Raw genomic sequence first — 14,403 nt, 5'->3', positions numbered from 1 at the left:
TCTTGCAGTCAGTGCATCTCAGCTGAGGGGAAGTAAGGCAGCCTCCCTCTGCAGACACACACATGCATGATCCATCATGTTCTCTGTGTAATAAGCAGCATCTGGCAAGCATTTATATTGACCCCTTAAGCTATAGGAGTGAACAGTTTGAAGCTTGATTTAGCACCAAAGAAAAGAAAAACAGAGCAGCCCACCACACCCACTAGTGGGGTGGTGGTGGAGGCCCTGCACATCTTTCCAGACAGATTACAGCATCAGTTTAAAACCCCACCACCATGTGGCTGGTGACTCAGTTAAAACTAGGCCTCAGCCACTGCCAGGATAGGTCATCAGCCCAGAACAAGGATCTTGCATGAAGATGCTGTTTTTCCCCCTTGTGCACGCAGCATCAACTTTAAAACTGGGCCCCACATGCATCTCTACTTTCGTTCACGTGATTGTGCATTATTTTCCTTTACCCTTCCCTTCTTCACATATATATATGTCCAAACAACAAATATTCCTGGAGGAGTTTGATCTGCAGCTATCCTGTAGTAAATTTTGAAATTAAACTTACACCAGTGTTTTGCTTTGGAAAAAAAAAATAGTAAACTTAAGATCCGTTAACAAACTTTTCCTGCTTCAACAGCTAGGCCAGGATAGGCTCCAACAAAGTAAATATAAAAGGATCAAGACCACCTCACCCCAAAGACACCTCCTAATATGAGGTAGTCACAGAGAAAACTGAAAATCCAGGACATTTTTAGCCTCTCTGTCCATCAGCAGGAGCATCTCTCACACACACACACACACACACCCCCCCACCCCTGGGAGTGTGGCCTCTAAGAGGAAAACAAAGTTGCCAGACCCCTTTTACAATATGGTGTGATACTGAAAAGGCCTCAGTTTTGTGTTAAATTCCATTACAGTGGTACCTCGGATTAAGTACTTAATTCGTTCCAGAGGTCTGTACTTAACCTGAAACTGTTCTTAACCTGAAGCACCACTTTAGCTAACGGGGCCTCCTGCTGCTGCCGTGCCGCTGGAGCCCGATTTCTGTTCTCATCCTGAAGCAAAGTTCTTAACCTGAAGCACTATTTCTGTGTTAGCGGAGTCTGTAACCTGAAGCATATGTAACCTGAAGCGTATGTAACCTGAGGTACCACTGTACATTGTTGAATAAGTGTGCCAGGAGCGTAACTAAGGTGGTTCAACTGCGACACAAATTGTGCACGGAGTATGCAAATACACTGATCGTTATTAAAGTTACGCTTTGCTTGCTGCTCAGTATCTTTAATGAGCAGGTTTCCATGACAGCTAGATCAGAGGCTCAGCAAGGGCAGCACGCAAGGCAGAGTAGCGTTGTGCTTATTATCCCTGCCACCTAACACAACCAGGCCTTTCTAGCCTTTGAAATGCTATTGGGAGATGGGATGAAAATTGGAGGCATGCACCTCTGGATAGTAGGAGGGAGGGGTTGTTCACCTGCACAACATCTGAAAAGCAAATATGAAGACTTAGGATTATAGCAGCCTTAAAGTACCACAGCTATTTCCAAACTGGCTCTGAATGCTAGGTCTCTCAGCGAGGGAGGAGTGGAAGGAATAGGGAAAGATATACAAAGAGCCCTGGTGGATCAGACCACAATTAAGCACTTCTTCACGCAGAGGTAGCGGTGGCCACCAATAATAATAATAATAATAATAATAAATTTTATTTATATCCCGCTCTCCTCAGCCGAAGCTGGGCTCAGGGTGGCTAACAACAATAAAATAGTGCAACATTCTAAAAGCATTATAAAAATTAATTAAAATCAAATTGATGGCAACCATAAGCTAAAGTTCTGTAAAGATTGCCAAAGGAGGGAGTCAGGCTGTGCCCTGACCAAAGGCCTGGTGGAACAGCTCTGTCTTGCAGGCCCTGCGGAAAGATGTCAAGTCCCGCAGGGCCCTGGTCTCTTGTGACAGAGCGTTCCACCAGATCGGAGCCACAGCCGAAAAAGCCCTGGCTCTAGTTGAGGCCAGCCTAACCTCTCTGATGTTTTTATTTGAAGACCGTAAGTTCCTCTGTGGGAGAGGCGGTCCCGTAGGCACGAGGGTCCTAGGCTGTATAGGCCGTATCTAGATGGCTTTAAAAGAATAATGGACACAGTTACAACTATGGTTTTCTAGTCTCCTTCTATTGATCAGTGCATCTTTTTACAGCTGTATTTTCAAAAACCAATAAAAACATATATTAATAAAAGAAGATTGGGCGAATTCAGGGCTATTGATGGCTATCAGCCAAGGTGGCTACGCTCTGCCTTCCGCAGTTGGAGACTGAACTGCTTCTGAAAACCAGTTGCTCGAAATCCCAGGAGGGGCAAGTGCTCTTACCCTTCAATCCTGCTTGCGGGTTTCCTACAGGCGCCTGGTTGGCCACTGTGAGAACAGGATGTGGCAGGGACAGTAAGCACAATGCTGGACTGGCCACTGGCCTGATCCAGCAGGCTCTCCTAGTGTAAGTTCAGCTAGCTCCATCCCTGTTTCCCGACCGGATGCTGCCTGGAAGCCCACAAGCGGGGCACAAAAGCCCTCTCCTGCTGTGGCTCCTTGGCAACTGGCCTTCCCTGGCATACAGCCTCCAAAGACAAACAGAGAAGGCAACGCTTCCCTGTGTAGACGAATTTGCTGTTACAGCACCACAGGACACCCCAAAGCTCACTTCGAAAGTCCCCAGCTGAAGGCATACTAGGCAAAGCACGGCATACAAGTCAAGTAGAACACACAAAAGGGGCACTTATATCCAACTAAACTCAAATAAAATCCAAATGAAGTGAGTCAACATGGTGCAGTGGAGGAGTGTTGGATTAGGACCTGGGAGGCTAGGGTTCAAATTGCCACTTAGACAAGCCATGAAGCTCACAGGGTGAATCTGTCTGTCTGTCTGTCTGTCTGTGTGTACACACCTAACTTACCTTTCAGTGTTGTTGTGGTAATACAATGCTGGGGGAATAACTATGTAGTCATACCTCGGGTTACAGATACTTCAGGTTGTGCAACTTCGGGTTGCACACCGCGCCGAACCCGGAAGTACTGGAACTGGTTACTTCCAGGTTTCAGCGCTTACGCAGAAGTGCCAAATCACGACCCACACATGCACACATGCGGCGCTGCGGGTTGCGAACTTCCCGCACGGATCACGTTCACAACCCGAGTGTCCACTGTATATAGCTCCTTGAAGGAGAGGTGGGACATAAATGTGAAACCAAAAAAAGTATTTGCTGGTGAATGTAAATATGACATCAAATCTAATGCGCACCTTAAATTTTCGCAACATAATTTAGCCAAAAAAAGTGAGCATTAGATTCAAGTAAATCTGGTAAATAGGATCTGGGCATTAACCTCCTCATTTGGATAATGATTTGTCCCTTCTTAAGCTTTGCATCAGTATCAAAGCTAACAGACACTTATTCCTCCATGAACACAATCCAGACGCTTGGCCGGTTCTTTAGCAATGTGTTACCCAGGTCCAAGCATCTTGTGTCAGCCCCACTCTCCTTGCCAGCCGGCAACAGCTTCCGAGATGCCAATGTGTCCGCCCACCCTGCTCTCCCAAGCCAACCCAGGGAAAGGAAGTGACTCAGAAACAGCTCGGAACCACAGCGGTGATGCAGTCACGAAGCAAGGATGTAATTGCTTTGTTTTCAAAACTAAACTGGTATTTCTGCTTCGCAGGTGGCAAACGCATTTAGCCTTCCTGATTGCAAATAAAAGAAAAGGATACTTCCTTCAACGTGACCTCATTTCCTTTCTGATCACCAACTCAAAGTTCAACAGAAAGAATGAGGGTGTAAATAAGTCTGTTTTGGCTTTCCGTTTTTAAAAATTTCCCGCAGTGCCATTCAAACTTTTCCAAGCTGATCCACACCATACTTTTAAAGCCTGGACAGCTCAGTTGGTTGGAGCACAGTGCCAATAATGCCAAGGTTGCAGGTTCGATCCCCGTCTGGGACAGCTGCATATTCCTGCCTTGCAGGGGGTTTGGACTAGATGACCCTTGGGGTCCCTTCCAACTCTACAATTCTATGATTCTATAAGCCTGGGATCCTTCGGTTGCTAAGGGTGCCGGGAACTGTATCTATGAGGTGGGAAACTATCGTTCCCATGATTCTTTGGCAGAAGTCATATCCTTTAAATGTGTCTGGGGTGTGCTTTAAATGTATGGTGTGGATCTGCCCAAAGCCAGACCAGGCCTCATCACAGCTTTCAGTCAGCCTGAGCAGCTATAAGCGAATGCTAGTTCTGGACGCTTGTCCACCTAGTTGCCTGCTGTCCAATTCTCATGCCAGTGGCTCTCCCAAGAGGGACCCTTTCTCAGAACTGGAGATCCTTTTAGCTGGAGGCAGCAGGGACGGAACAGGGGACCTTTTGCGTGCAACGCCTGTCCTCAGCAGCTGAGCTGCAGCCCCAAACGCAGGAGGGGGAACGTGAGGCACTCCAGCTCTTGTTGAACTACAACTTGGCTCAGCGATCTTGCAAGGCTACCCACAAGAATTGGCAAGGCCATCCCTGGTGCTCCCTTTCGTGAATATATCTGTTGAAGAGAAATCTGACTGTTGTAGTTCCCACTTTCATCAGCTTTGTGGCTACTGGGGGGTGTATTAACTGGCCTGTTGGTGTCATTTAAGGTTTCATTTTCTGGATGCATTTTAACTGAATCAACAATAATTGGTCATTACTGAACTGTTCATTTGGTTTTGTAAATTGTATTATAATTTTAATTGTGTGCATTGTGGTTATTGTGGCATTGTTTTGGTCTGTTATTTCATTGTAAACTGCTCCGAGTATAAACTTGGAGAAAATGTGGTAAATAAATTAGCAAGAGCAGCTCCCACCAGCCCCTTTAGCCAGCATGGCCAACGGTCAGGGACATCTGGATCCCCACTTCTGGTTTAAAAAGTCAATGTGTGTCTCCCCGCCCCCACAACACCCAGCCTTCCTGCCGTTAAAACAGGTACAATTAAGACTGACTAGACCTGCAATTATGGAAAACCTAGTTGTGTGTGTGCACACTAAGCGACAGGCACAGGGGTGAAGGAGAACCAATGAGCAATGCTTAGCTCATAGATACTATTTCCAAATAACGAAACATTGCACAACGTTTGCGGACTAAGAAGCTTGCAACGAGTACAGAGGTTAACTCACGTGCTGAGTTACATTCTTCAGCAGCTGCGAGTTCTAGTCTTCAGCAGGTTGTACTAGTTACAAGCACCGGAAACCGCCTCAAACTGAGTCAGACCATTAGTCCATTGGGGCCCAATACCGTCTGCTGTGACTGGCAGTCTCCAGGGTAACTCTGGCAGACAGCAGCCACCCAATCTAGGCTGAATTCATAGTTTTTAAAATTATTATTATAACTTTTCTGCAGCTTTGCCATTCCAGCACTAAACCAGCTAACGTAAAAACCATGAGAATCACAGATTTCAGTATGCATCAATGAAAGCCTATAGTCCTCATGGTCACAGTGGGGAGAACCAACAACAGAGATGAATAAGGGAGCAAACAGGTTTGTTTTTAGCTTAGAGGTAAAGGGACCCCCGACCATTAGGCCCAGTTGTGACCGACTGTGGGGTTGCGGTGCTCATCTCGCTTTATTGGCCGAGGGAGCCGGCATACAGCTTGCGGGTCATGTGGCCAGCCTGATTAAGCTGCTTCTGGCAAACCAGAGCAGTGCACGGAAATGCCGTTTACCTTCCCGTCGGAGCGGTACCTATTTATCTACTTGCACTTTGACATGCTTTCGAACTGCTAAGTTGGCAGGAGCAGGGACCAAGAAACAGGAGCTCACCCCGTCGCGGGGATTTGAACCGCCGACCATGCGATCGGCAAGTCCTAGGCTCTGTGGTTTAACCCACAGCGCCACCTGTGTCCCTCCATTTTTAGCTTAGGCTTTCCAAATAATGCTGCTGGTGTGACAAAAATAATTGCTTGGGCCAGTTTTGGTTTGAACCAGCCAGAGGACCTTCTCCGTAGTGGTGCCCTCCCTGTGGAACGCCCTCACACCAGATGTTGAGGAGATAAATAACTATACAACTTTTAGAAGTCATCTAAAGGCAACCCTTTATCAGGAAGTTTTTAATGTTTGATGTTTTATTATGTTTTTATATGTGATGGAAGCCACCCAGAGTGGCTGGGAAAACCCAGCCAGGTGGGCAGAGTAGTATTAGTATTATTACAGATTATTATTAGTAGTGGTGGTGGTTAGACCTCGTCCCCTCAAATTTGCCTGTAACTTGTGCTCCACCTCTGATGTTGGCACCAGGTTCTCCTCTCTCAGAAAGTAAGAGACTGGCAGCCTGTCCCTGTTCCATGGTAGATATTTTACTAGCCATGGAGGATGAGCTCACAGGTTAGGGATCTTACATGTCAACCCTACTAGCCAAAGCAGCCTACCAGTTCAGTAATCAGTTTTCTCCACACTTCTTTTGGCCTTGTAATGAGGGGAAGCAGGTAGGAGCTGCAGCACTCATAGGGACAAATCTGCTCCTGGGATTCCCAGTGCATGCTTCCCTTGCATGCTCTGTTCTACATAATTTGCTTAATTTATATCCTGCTCCACTGCATTTTAAAATTGTGCATTTTGCTGGGGAGGCCAAGCTCAGCAGCAGAGTGCGTGCTTTGCATGCAACAGACCCAGATTCCACCTCTGGCATCTCTAAATATGGCTGGGAAAGATTCTCCTCTAATGGCCTAGAGAGGGGGTCAAATCTATCACTCTTCTGATGTCATAAAGGCATCAAATGACTGTCCTGTCCACCTGTCCAAGGTGGCCCAAGGAGAGTAGGGGGGATAGTCCTGAGAAGGACTGACCTCTCTGCCCATAAGATGACGATGAGCAGAGAGTTCAGTCCTGCTTTCTGCTCAGTTTGAGTACGCAGGAAACTTGCTTGCATACCCAAATCATGCAGGACTGAAATACCTGGTGCAGAGGGAGCTGTTGTTGTTATACATTTATTTGTACTCAAGCTTTTTCTTTGATAGTGACTCAATGTGGCTTATGGATAAAAGTCCATCAGGAAGCCACCATTCATTTTAATAGACCTTTTCCAGGAAAGCTTCCAGCCAGATTGTGCCTGAAGCTTATAAACTGCTGATTACTCTTACATCCATAAAATCCATACATCTTTTAATATGTTGCTGGGACAAAAACAGCTGAGATTTCCTCATCTCCAGCCAGGGTTATGAACTGCAATAGCAGTCAGGTCAGTGGGAGGGCAGGGATTTGCCCGAATTGTGCTTTGGGCGTGTGGCAAACAAACCGCCATCTCAGCATTCTTTGCTGCCAGGGCTGCTGTTTCTGTAACCTTCAGAGGGCTTTCTCAGCTGGGAGAGATTCCACTTCTTTTCTCCCTTCTTAGCACACTGCCATAAAACTTTCTAATCCCTTCTCCGCAAACACTGGAGGCATGTTTGTAGTAGCAGATAAACTGGGTTGGGATGAAGGAGATTGTCCACTGTATTACGACTCCTAAATCTTCTCCGCATTTCAAAACCGGAGGGGGACAGGCAGACAAGGCAGGGTAGTTATTCGCAGGGAGACAAGGACTGTATACATCCACGCAGGGTGGATGCATGTTTCATAACATGCAAGTTTTGGTATGTCTTTTCTCCTAATATAATGCATACTTGTATGTTATTTTCAGTGATATATGTTTGTTAGTGCAAACTGTGCCCTAGTACAGTGGTACCCAGGTTAAGAACTTAATTTGTTCGAGAGGTCCATTCTTAACCTGAAACTGTTCTTAACCCGAGGTACCACTTTAGCTAATGGGGCCTCCCACTGCCACTGCACTGCTGGTGCGCAATTTCTGTTCTCATCCTGAAGCTAAGTTCTTAACCCAAGGTACTATTTCTGGGTTAGCGGAGTCTGTAACCTGAAGCGTCTGTAACCCAAGATACCACTGTATATGCATTTTGATACACATTCCTTGGGTGCAGAACAGCACTGAAAAATTCAGAGAAGAGCAGATTTTGAAAGGTGCCTGCATTTCAGCTCCTGTATTGTTCTGAAAACAGCAGATAAGGTAGGTTCATGTTTAAATGAGAAGTGAATCAAACCCCTCTTCCCTACTTCCAAGTGAATAGGTATTTAAGGAAACAGTTACCAATCAGCAACACATATCCCCCCTCTGCCCACTGCTTCCATTACTCAAATCTAGCAACTACCTTGGACTTCAGTTAATAAACCCCACAGGCAGAAGATCTTCCCAGAGAAACCCAAATCTTCCATACTCACATGCGTATTTTAAAATGCTAATTGTAACAGATGAATAAATCCAGATTTGCTCAGCGGGGATGGATTCGTTCTAAGAAGCAATTAAGAACAGAATATTTGATCCTCGCGACCCCCCGCAGGCCGTTATTGCCCCTGCATATGCCCTCACACCCCAATTCCCCCAGCTTCCTTACAGCCTATAAGCATTCAGCTTCTTCTTCATCTCTCTGCTGCTCCCTGGTCAGCAACTACAGGGACTCAGTAGAGAAAACACATTTTGAACGTGGAAAGTTCTAGGTCACTCCAGCTCAAGCCGATTTGCTCGCGAGAGGGCTGAGAAAGATGCATGTGTGGTTGAGATCTTGCAGAACCCCTGGACATGGGGGGTCATCAGTTTTGGGCTAGTAAGACGGACCAGTTGTCTGTCTTGATAGCTGCCTTGACTGCCATGTGTGCTCATTCTCAGAGAACCACTTCAACAATGGAGTTGGGCTGAAAGACCAAGGCCTCAACTTCCAATTTCCATAGGGGCACCCTCAGGTGGCTGTTGCCACAGATGCCACTATCTTGGCAACTCTCTTTCACCTCTCAGGTATCAACAAAGGGGTGACGTGGTGGGCCACACCTAGAACAGGTGACTTCAGTTGCTGACCAATACTATATGTTTTTAAGTCCATCTTTCTCCTGGCCTTACAGGCACGCCATATTCCTTAGTTTTCTCTTTGAGCACCCTGTCCCTTCCATCTCTAGGCCCCATGCAAGGTTTTCACCCTGCCAGATGAATGCTCTGCTTCCTTTGCAGCAGCTGCACTGATTTTAATCTTCCTGTCAAAATCATCCTCCTTAAATGTTTGTTTGTAAAGATTTCGTGACATGATGGCAATTTACTCACTGACTAAATGGGGCTCAAAGATGGCAGACAAAAGCAGCACATTTTAAACTTTAAATATCTACTGTTATCACCAGAGGCCCAAAGCTGTAAGCATAGGTCAGCAAGATCACCCCCTCGTTTTCTTCGCTCTGATCTTCTCCTCTTACCTTTGTTCCTGTGTATACGCTCATCTTCCACTCTTTGTTTTCTAGGATCCTGGTGTCTGATGGCCCTCCTTCTTTTGTCCTTCTCTGACATCAGAGAAGGTCAGCAAATCATTACCAGGACTTCATCACCACCCAGAACCATAATGAGCTTCAACAGACAACCTCCCTGACACCCAGAGCTACCACTCTGAAAGCTATAGGGCTGTGGACAATTTGCCTATTTTAATAACTTGCATCATTTGCATATCATTTGCACAGGCAGGCCCATCAATAGCGGCTGGAGATCAGCCATATCTCACACATCCACACCCCTGAGTCCCAATGCAGAGGAACAGGGTTCAATTTCTTACTCAGCCATGAAGCTAACTTGGGAACCTTAAGCCAATGACTGGCCTGTTTTGTAAAAAGGTATATACATATAAAAAAAGGTTTGTACACAGCACCAAACTATGTTTTTGCAAACCGTGGCTTAGCATTAAGTGAGAACCTAACCCAGCTGGTTTGCAAACCTCAGTTAACGTTAACCAGAGTTTAGAGGTACGAGCCAGAACCTCCCACCACCGTCACCACCCAAAAGCAGCCGAGCCACGACTGAAGAGTGGATCTTCCTGGCTTGTGTCTGCTTTAATGGGAGGAGGGTTAATGAAATGAGGTTTAAGTGACTGACTGCCAGGAGTCCCAGGTTTAACAAATGTTTATTAACTATGGTTAGCATTAAACATGGCTTAGTGTTCTGTGGAAACTAGGCCCGTCTCTCTCTCAACCTATCCTACCTCACAGGGTTGTTGCAAAGATTCTAAGGGCATAGAAAGAACTAATTAGATTCCCTTGAAATCACTGAGGAAAAGGTAGACTATAAAAGCAATGAATAACTGGGTAAGAGTTGGTTTTTTGCCCAGAGGTTTATGCATGAAATATAAATTATTCTCATCTCCTAAAAAGAGGGCAGCCAATTTGTTACAAAGAAAGCAGCTAATTAAAAAAAAGTGTATGTAAATTGATTTTTTACAAAATGCAAAACACCTGTGCCACTCAACTGTTCAAAGCAAGGCTATAGGGTTCAATAAGTACACCGCTTAACTGGGCCCCAATGACAGAACCTTCGACAAACTCTTCACCTCTCCAGTCTTGGAGAATGCCAAACCGGATTCAAGACCAGACGAACTAGGAAGCAAGAGAGGTTTCTGGGACCATAACATTTGTGAGAAAGGGAAAGAGAAACTGCACAACAAATAGAAAATAAACAGTCAGGAAGGAAAAAGTGTTTCCAGTGTTCATTTTTGACAACTAAAGATGGGAGTTTCAAGGAAGACCCCCCCCCCAACACACACACTTCCTGACATTTGCCCACAAACCCTCTCACTATTTCTCCTCGAGGCTCAGAAACACACACTGAATTCCTGACACACACACACACACACACACACGTACAGGCACAGAGTCAACACAGGCTGTTCACTGAGTACCTGTGGCGTACAGGTGCGCTGCAGTGAAAAATTGATGGGCTGTCAAAGCACCCTCCCTACCCTTCCAAGGGAGGATTTTCCAAGATACCTTGAGGCAATAAACACAGCACATTTCACACCCAAAAAGCACTGGTTTTCCCTGCCTGGAAATGGACGTAAATGACCTTCCTCGAAAGCAAGTGGCTGTAAGTTTAAGAAGAGACTTCAGAATGGCTCTGGAGACCCTATAACCCTCCAGACTTTGTTGGATTCCAGCCCCCATCAGCCCCTGCCAGGCCCAGCAGGGCCAATATAGCAAGGAATGGTGGGAGTTGCTTCCAACAGTTTCTAAGGAGGAAATAAAAGTGTTTCGATTCTGCTGTGAGAAAAGGTGAGGCAGAGCTCAACAGCCCCTCAGCCTTTGTTTTCTGCAGCCTCAAAACTGCTACCAGTCCCAGATGCACATCCTGCTGGCAGGGTTGAAGCAATGGTCCATTTCTGTATATGGAACTGAGAGTGCAAGAGGGGGAGAGAGAAAAGGGTCGCCATCTTGCCTGGTGCCTTGAGCCTGTTGCTTTGAGATGTGTGCCATCTGTCTCTCATTCTATGTGTTTGGGGAAGGTTGTCTTTGGTGAAGGCAAGGGACTCTGCACATGCTCAGAGGCACTCCACTTCACTGTACTTTATTTCACACCTGTTTCCTTAAAGTTGGGGCATGGGAAAAGATCTAGACCAGCAGAAAAGGCTCCAGATTGGGTAAGCAGGTTCATTGTGGCATGGTAATATGGAAAAGATATGGCATGTTGGAAGCTTTTGCGGAATACGGGTCATTTCATCAGGTTCCTGCACAAGCTGCACAAATTTCTGCCTCAATAAATACGTTCCTCTTCAAGACTGCACAGGTAACTAACAAAACATTATTGATTTGTTTGTTTTCAGAAAAACTAAGCAACTTCTGCCTATGATAGAAACAGGACCAGATGTTTGTCTCTAGGAAAAGCCGCACACACAAAAAGTGTACACAGGATAACCTACACAGAATCAGCCCTACAAACCCTGAAACAATAGACAAATTCTCGTTACCCAAACCGGATATAAATCCATATTGTTTATCCCAGTAGTATATATGTAGGAACATACGTCCACAGATACATGCAAAATTCAATTACAGGGTAGAAGAGAGATTGTGCGCATTCCTGATCTACACATGCATAGAACATCAAAAAGGCCATACAGGGCAATATGGGCAACGAAGGAAGTCATGGGAATCTCACACAGACAAGGACTCAGGCCTGAGACATTATTTTCATTGTCAGGCTCTGCCGGAAGAAACACCAGCATTTCTGAGCATCTGCAGAGTGCCTTGTTTCCCCCCTCACCACCACTGAAACAAACACTAGTCACATACCCTGTCAGAATCAGGGGAAAGGAATTCCGGTTCACAGGGTGTGGCTTGTAGGAACCCCAGAACCTCCTCTAAAGTTGAGAAGCTACACCCCGGCCTCAAACATGATAGCCCAGGAATGTCAAAGAGAAATGTACAGGCTGAAGCTATGAGCAATATCCCCAGACACACCAAAAAACAGGCCAGAGGCAAAGTACTACAAATGGAGGGAAACTCAAGTTTGTGTTTGTTCCACTCACCATCCCCCTTTAAAAAAGAAAAGTGTCATTCTTGGAAATTATAAATCTAGCCTCCCACCTCAAACCATCAGGGTTGCATGTCCTGGATGATACACACACGGATAAGACAAACACAGAACCGATTAACACATTGCTGCGCAAGGGGACACCCCAATCCTCAGCAGAGGAAGACACACACCAATGCTTTTCTGCCACAAGAGACACAATCTCTGGGTTGTGGGTTCAAGCCCCACATTGGGCAAAAGACTCCTGCGTCGCAAACGGGTTGGACTAGATGACCCTTGTGGCCCCTTCCAACTCCATGGTTCGATGATTGAACTATTCTATGTTTCGAAAAGCAGGCCGCTGTGGGACATGGAGACTGCAGGTGGGCTGAGGTGGATGACAATCACAAACCTACATTGGGGGTCATGATAGACAGTCTCTTGCTCCCTCTCCGAAACTGCAAGTATCACTCAATCCCCAATACATTCTTTAGAGAGCACCCTTTATTCAGCCTTATGTATACCCAAAACACATGCTGCTCCAACCAATACCTCCTCACACTATTTTTTAAACGTGTGCATCTGTTAATTTTTAAGTTTCAAAAACTCACAGTCATGCAGAACAACAATGAATGCCCCTCAATTTTTATTTTGACTCCTCAGAAGCATTTCCCCCCTTACAACATCAAAGACATGCGAAAATTGCTCTCCTTTCTCCTCCTTGTAACCAAGAGGGCTACAACATTATTATGATTAATTATAACCAATATGTTTCAATGAATAGCCTCTCAATTTTCCTTTTGCCACCTCAGAAGAAAAAAATAATTTTCTTGCCCTCCTCCCAGGATGTGGGAGACTTGTTTCCCTTTCCTCTCCCTACCACGAGGACTGCAACCTTAATAATAATAATTTTAAATGAAATCTGGGATTCCGGCTATTCTTAGGATTCCCTCCCTGCTCCCTTCCTTCTCTCTCACCTAGTTCTGATCAAGGTGATTCCCCCCCCGGCCCCCCCGCCTTTCTCCTGCCCCCTCCCTTCCCACCTTCCGTGCATGTTTCAAATCCTGTGCATAGTCGTAGCAAATCGACCTCAAATCCTAGACAGGGACACCCCCGCAGTGCACGGATCTTCTCCATTCCCCCCCACACACCAGGTGCATTCAATATTTGAGAAGCAGGAGGGGTGTTTCCTATTGGCAAGACTCCCCCCCCCCCGCTAAGGAAGAAGTCGCGTGTGTCAAAAGGATCCATTTCACTGGGTGGCGGCGGGAGGGGGGCAGCCGTGCAGGAAGCAGGACGGATCCTGCACAGGGTCGAGTGGGGGAGGGGAGAGAAAGGTGCATACATGCAACGGGGGGTGTCTCTCTTCTCGCCCCCCACTAAAATAACATGCACGCGCCGTCTCTCCCTCACACAAACACACACTCTGCACCCCCCTTTTCGATGCCACCTCCAGCTCTGCCATGCAGTTACACCCCCCCGGGGCACAAACACGCCCCCCGCCCGGCCACCCCCCCAAAAAAGACCCCCAGCCCCAGGAAATCCCTTGCCTGGTTCTTGTCGAACTGCTCCCTCTCCGCCTCCAGGCTGTGCCCCCCTCGGCGGCTCAGCACCCGCGCCGGCACGTTCTTGATGGTGTTCATGGTGCCAGGCGGCAGGAAGCCTCCTGGGCCCGGGCTGGCAGCAGCAGCTGCTGCTCTCGGCGGCCCCGCTCCCTTCCTCGCCCGCCCGCTTCGCCCGCCAGACGAGCAGCAGCAGCAGCAGCAACTCCGGCTCGGCCTGCCAGACTCCGCCGGATTATTCGCGGGGTCGGGGATGCCAAGGCGCACTCGCGCCACGCCGCCCCCTGCTGGCCTGACGGAGAACTGCCGCCGCCTCTTCCCTCCTCCCTCCTCGAGGCGCGCCTTCTGGCCCGAGAGCAGCAGCCGGCCATTCACCAGGCCAAGCGGGCCACGCCCCCGGGCCGAGCGGCAGCCAATCCGCGCCCTCCCCTCGCCGCCCAGCCCCGCCCCCCGGGCTGCCAGGCGGGCAGGAGGCGCCTCGTCGGAAGCTGCCTC

At 47.3% G+C, this 14,403-nt stretch overlaps 1 protein-coding gene across 1 annotated transcript in view; it reads right to left on the bottom strand.

The window, feature by feature from the left end:
- HIP1R (huntingtin interacting protein 1 related) overlaps positions 1-14,080 on the bottom strand; it is a 65,747-nt gene extending 51,667 nt beyond the window's left edge. Inside the window, exon 1 of the mRNA XM_081175489.1 lies at positions 13,897-14,080. Within this exon, the coding sequence (XP_081031615.1) occupies positions 13,897-13,989 (93 nt within the window). The 5' untranslated portion in view covers positions 13,990-14,080. The remainder of the gene's footprint in view (positions 1-13,896) is intronic.
- Positions 14,081-14,403: the final 323 nt, after the last annotated feature.

This window comes from Podarcis bocagei, assembly GCF_964188305.1.
Source record: "Podarcis bocagei genome assembly, chromosome: 16".
Classification (NCBI taxonomy): Eukaryota; Metazoa; Chordata; class Lepidosauria; order Squamata; family Lacertidae; genus Podarcis; species Podarcis bocagei.
The sequence above is the reverse complement of the archived record's forward strand: the minus strand, read 5'-3'. Positions and strand labels throughout refer to the sequence as shown.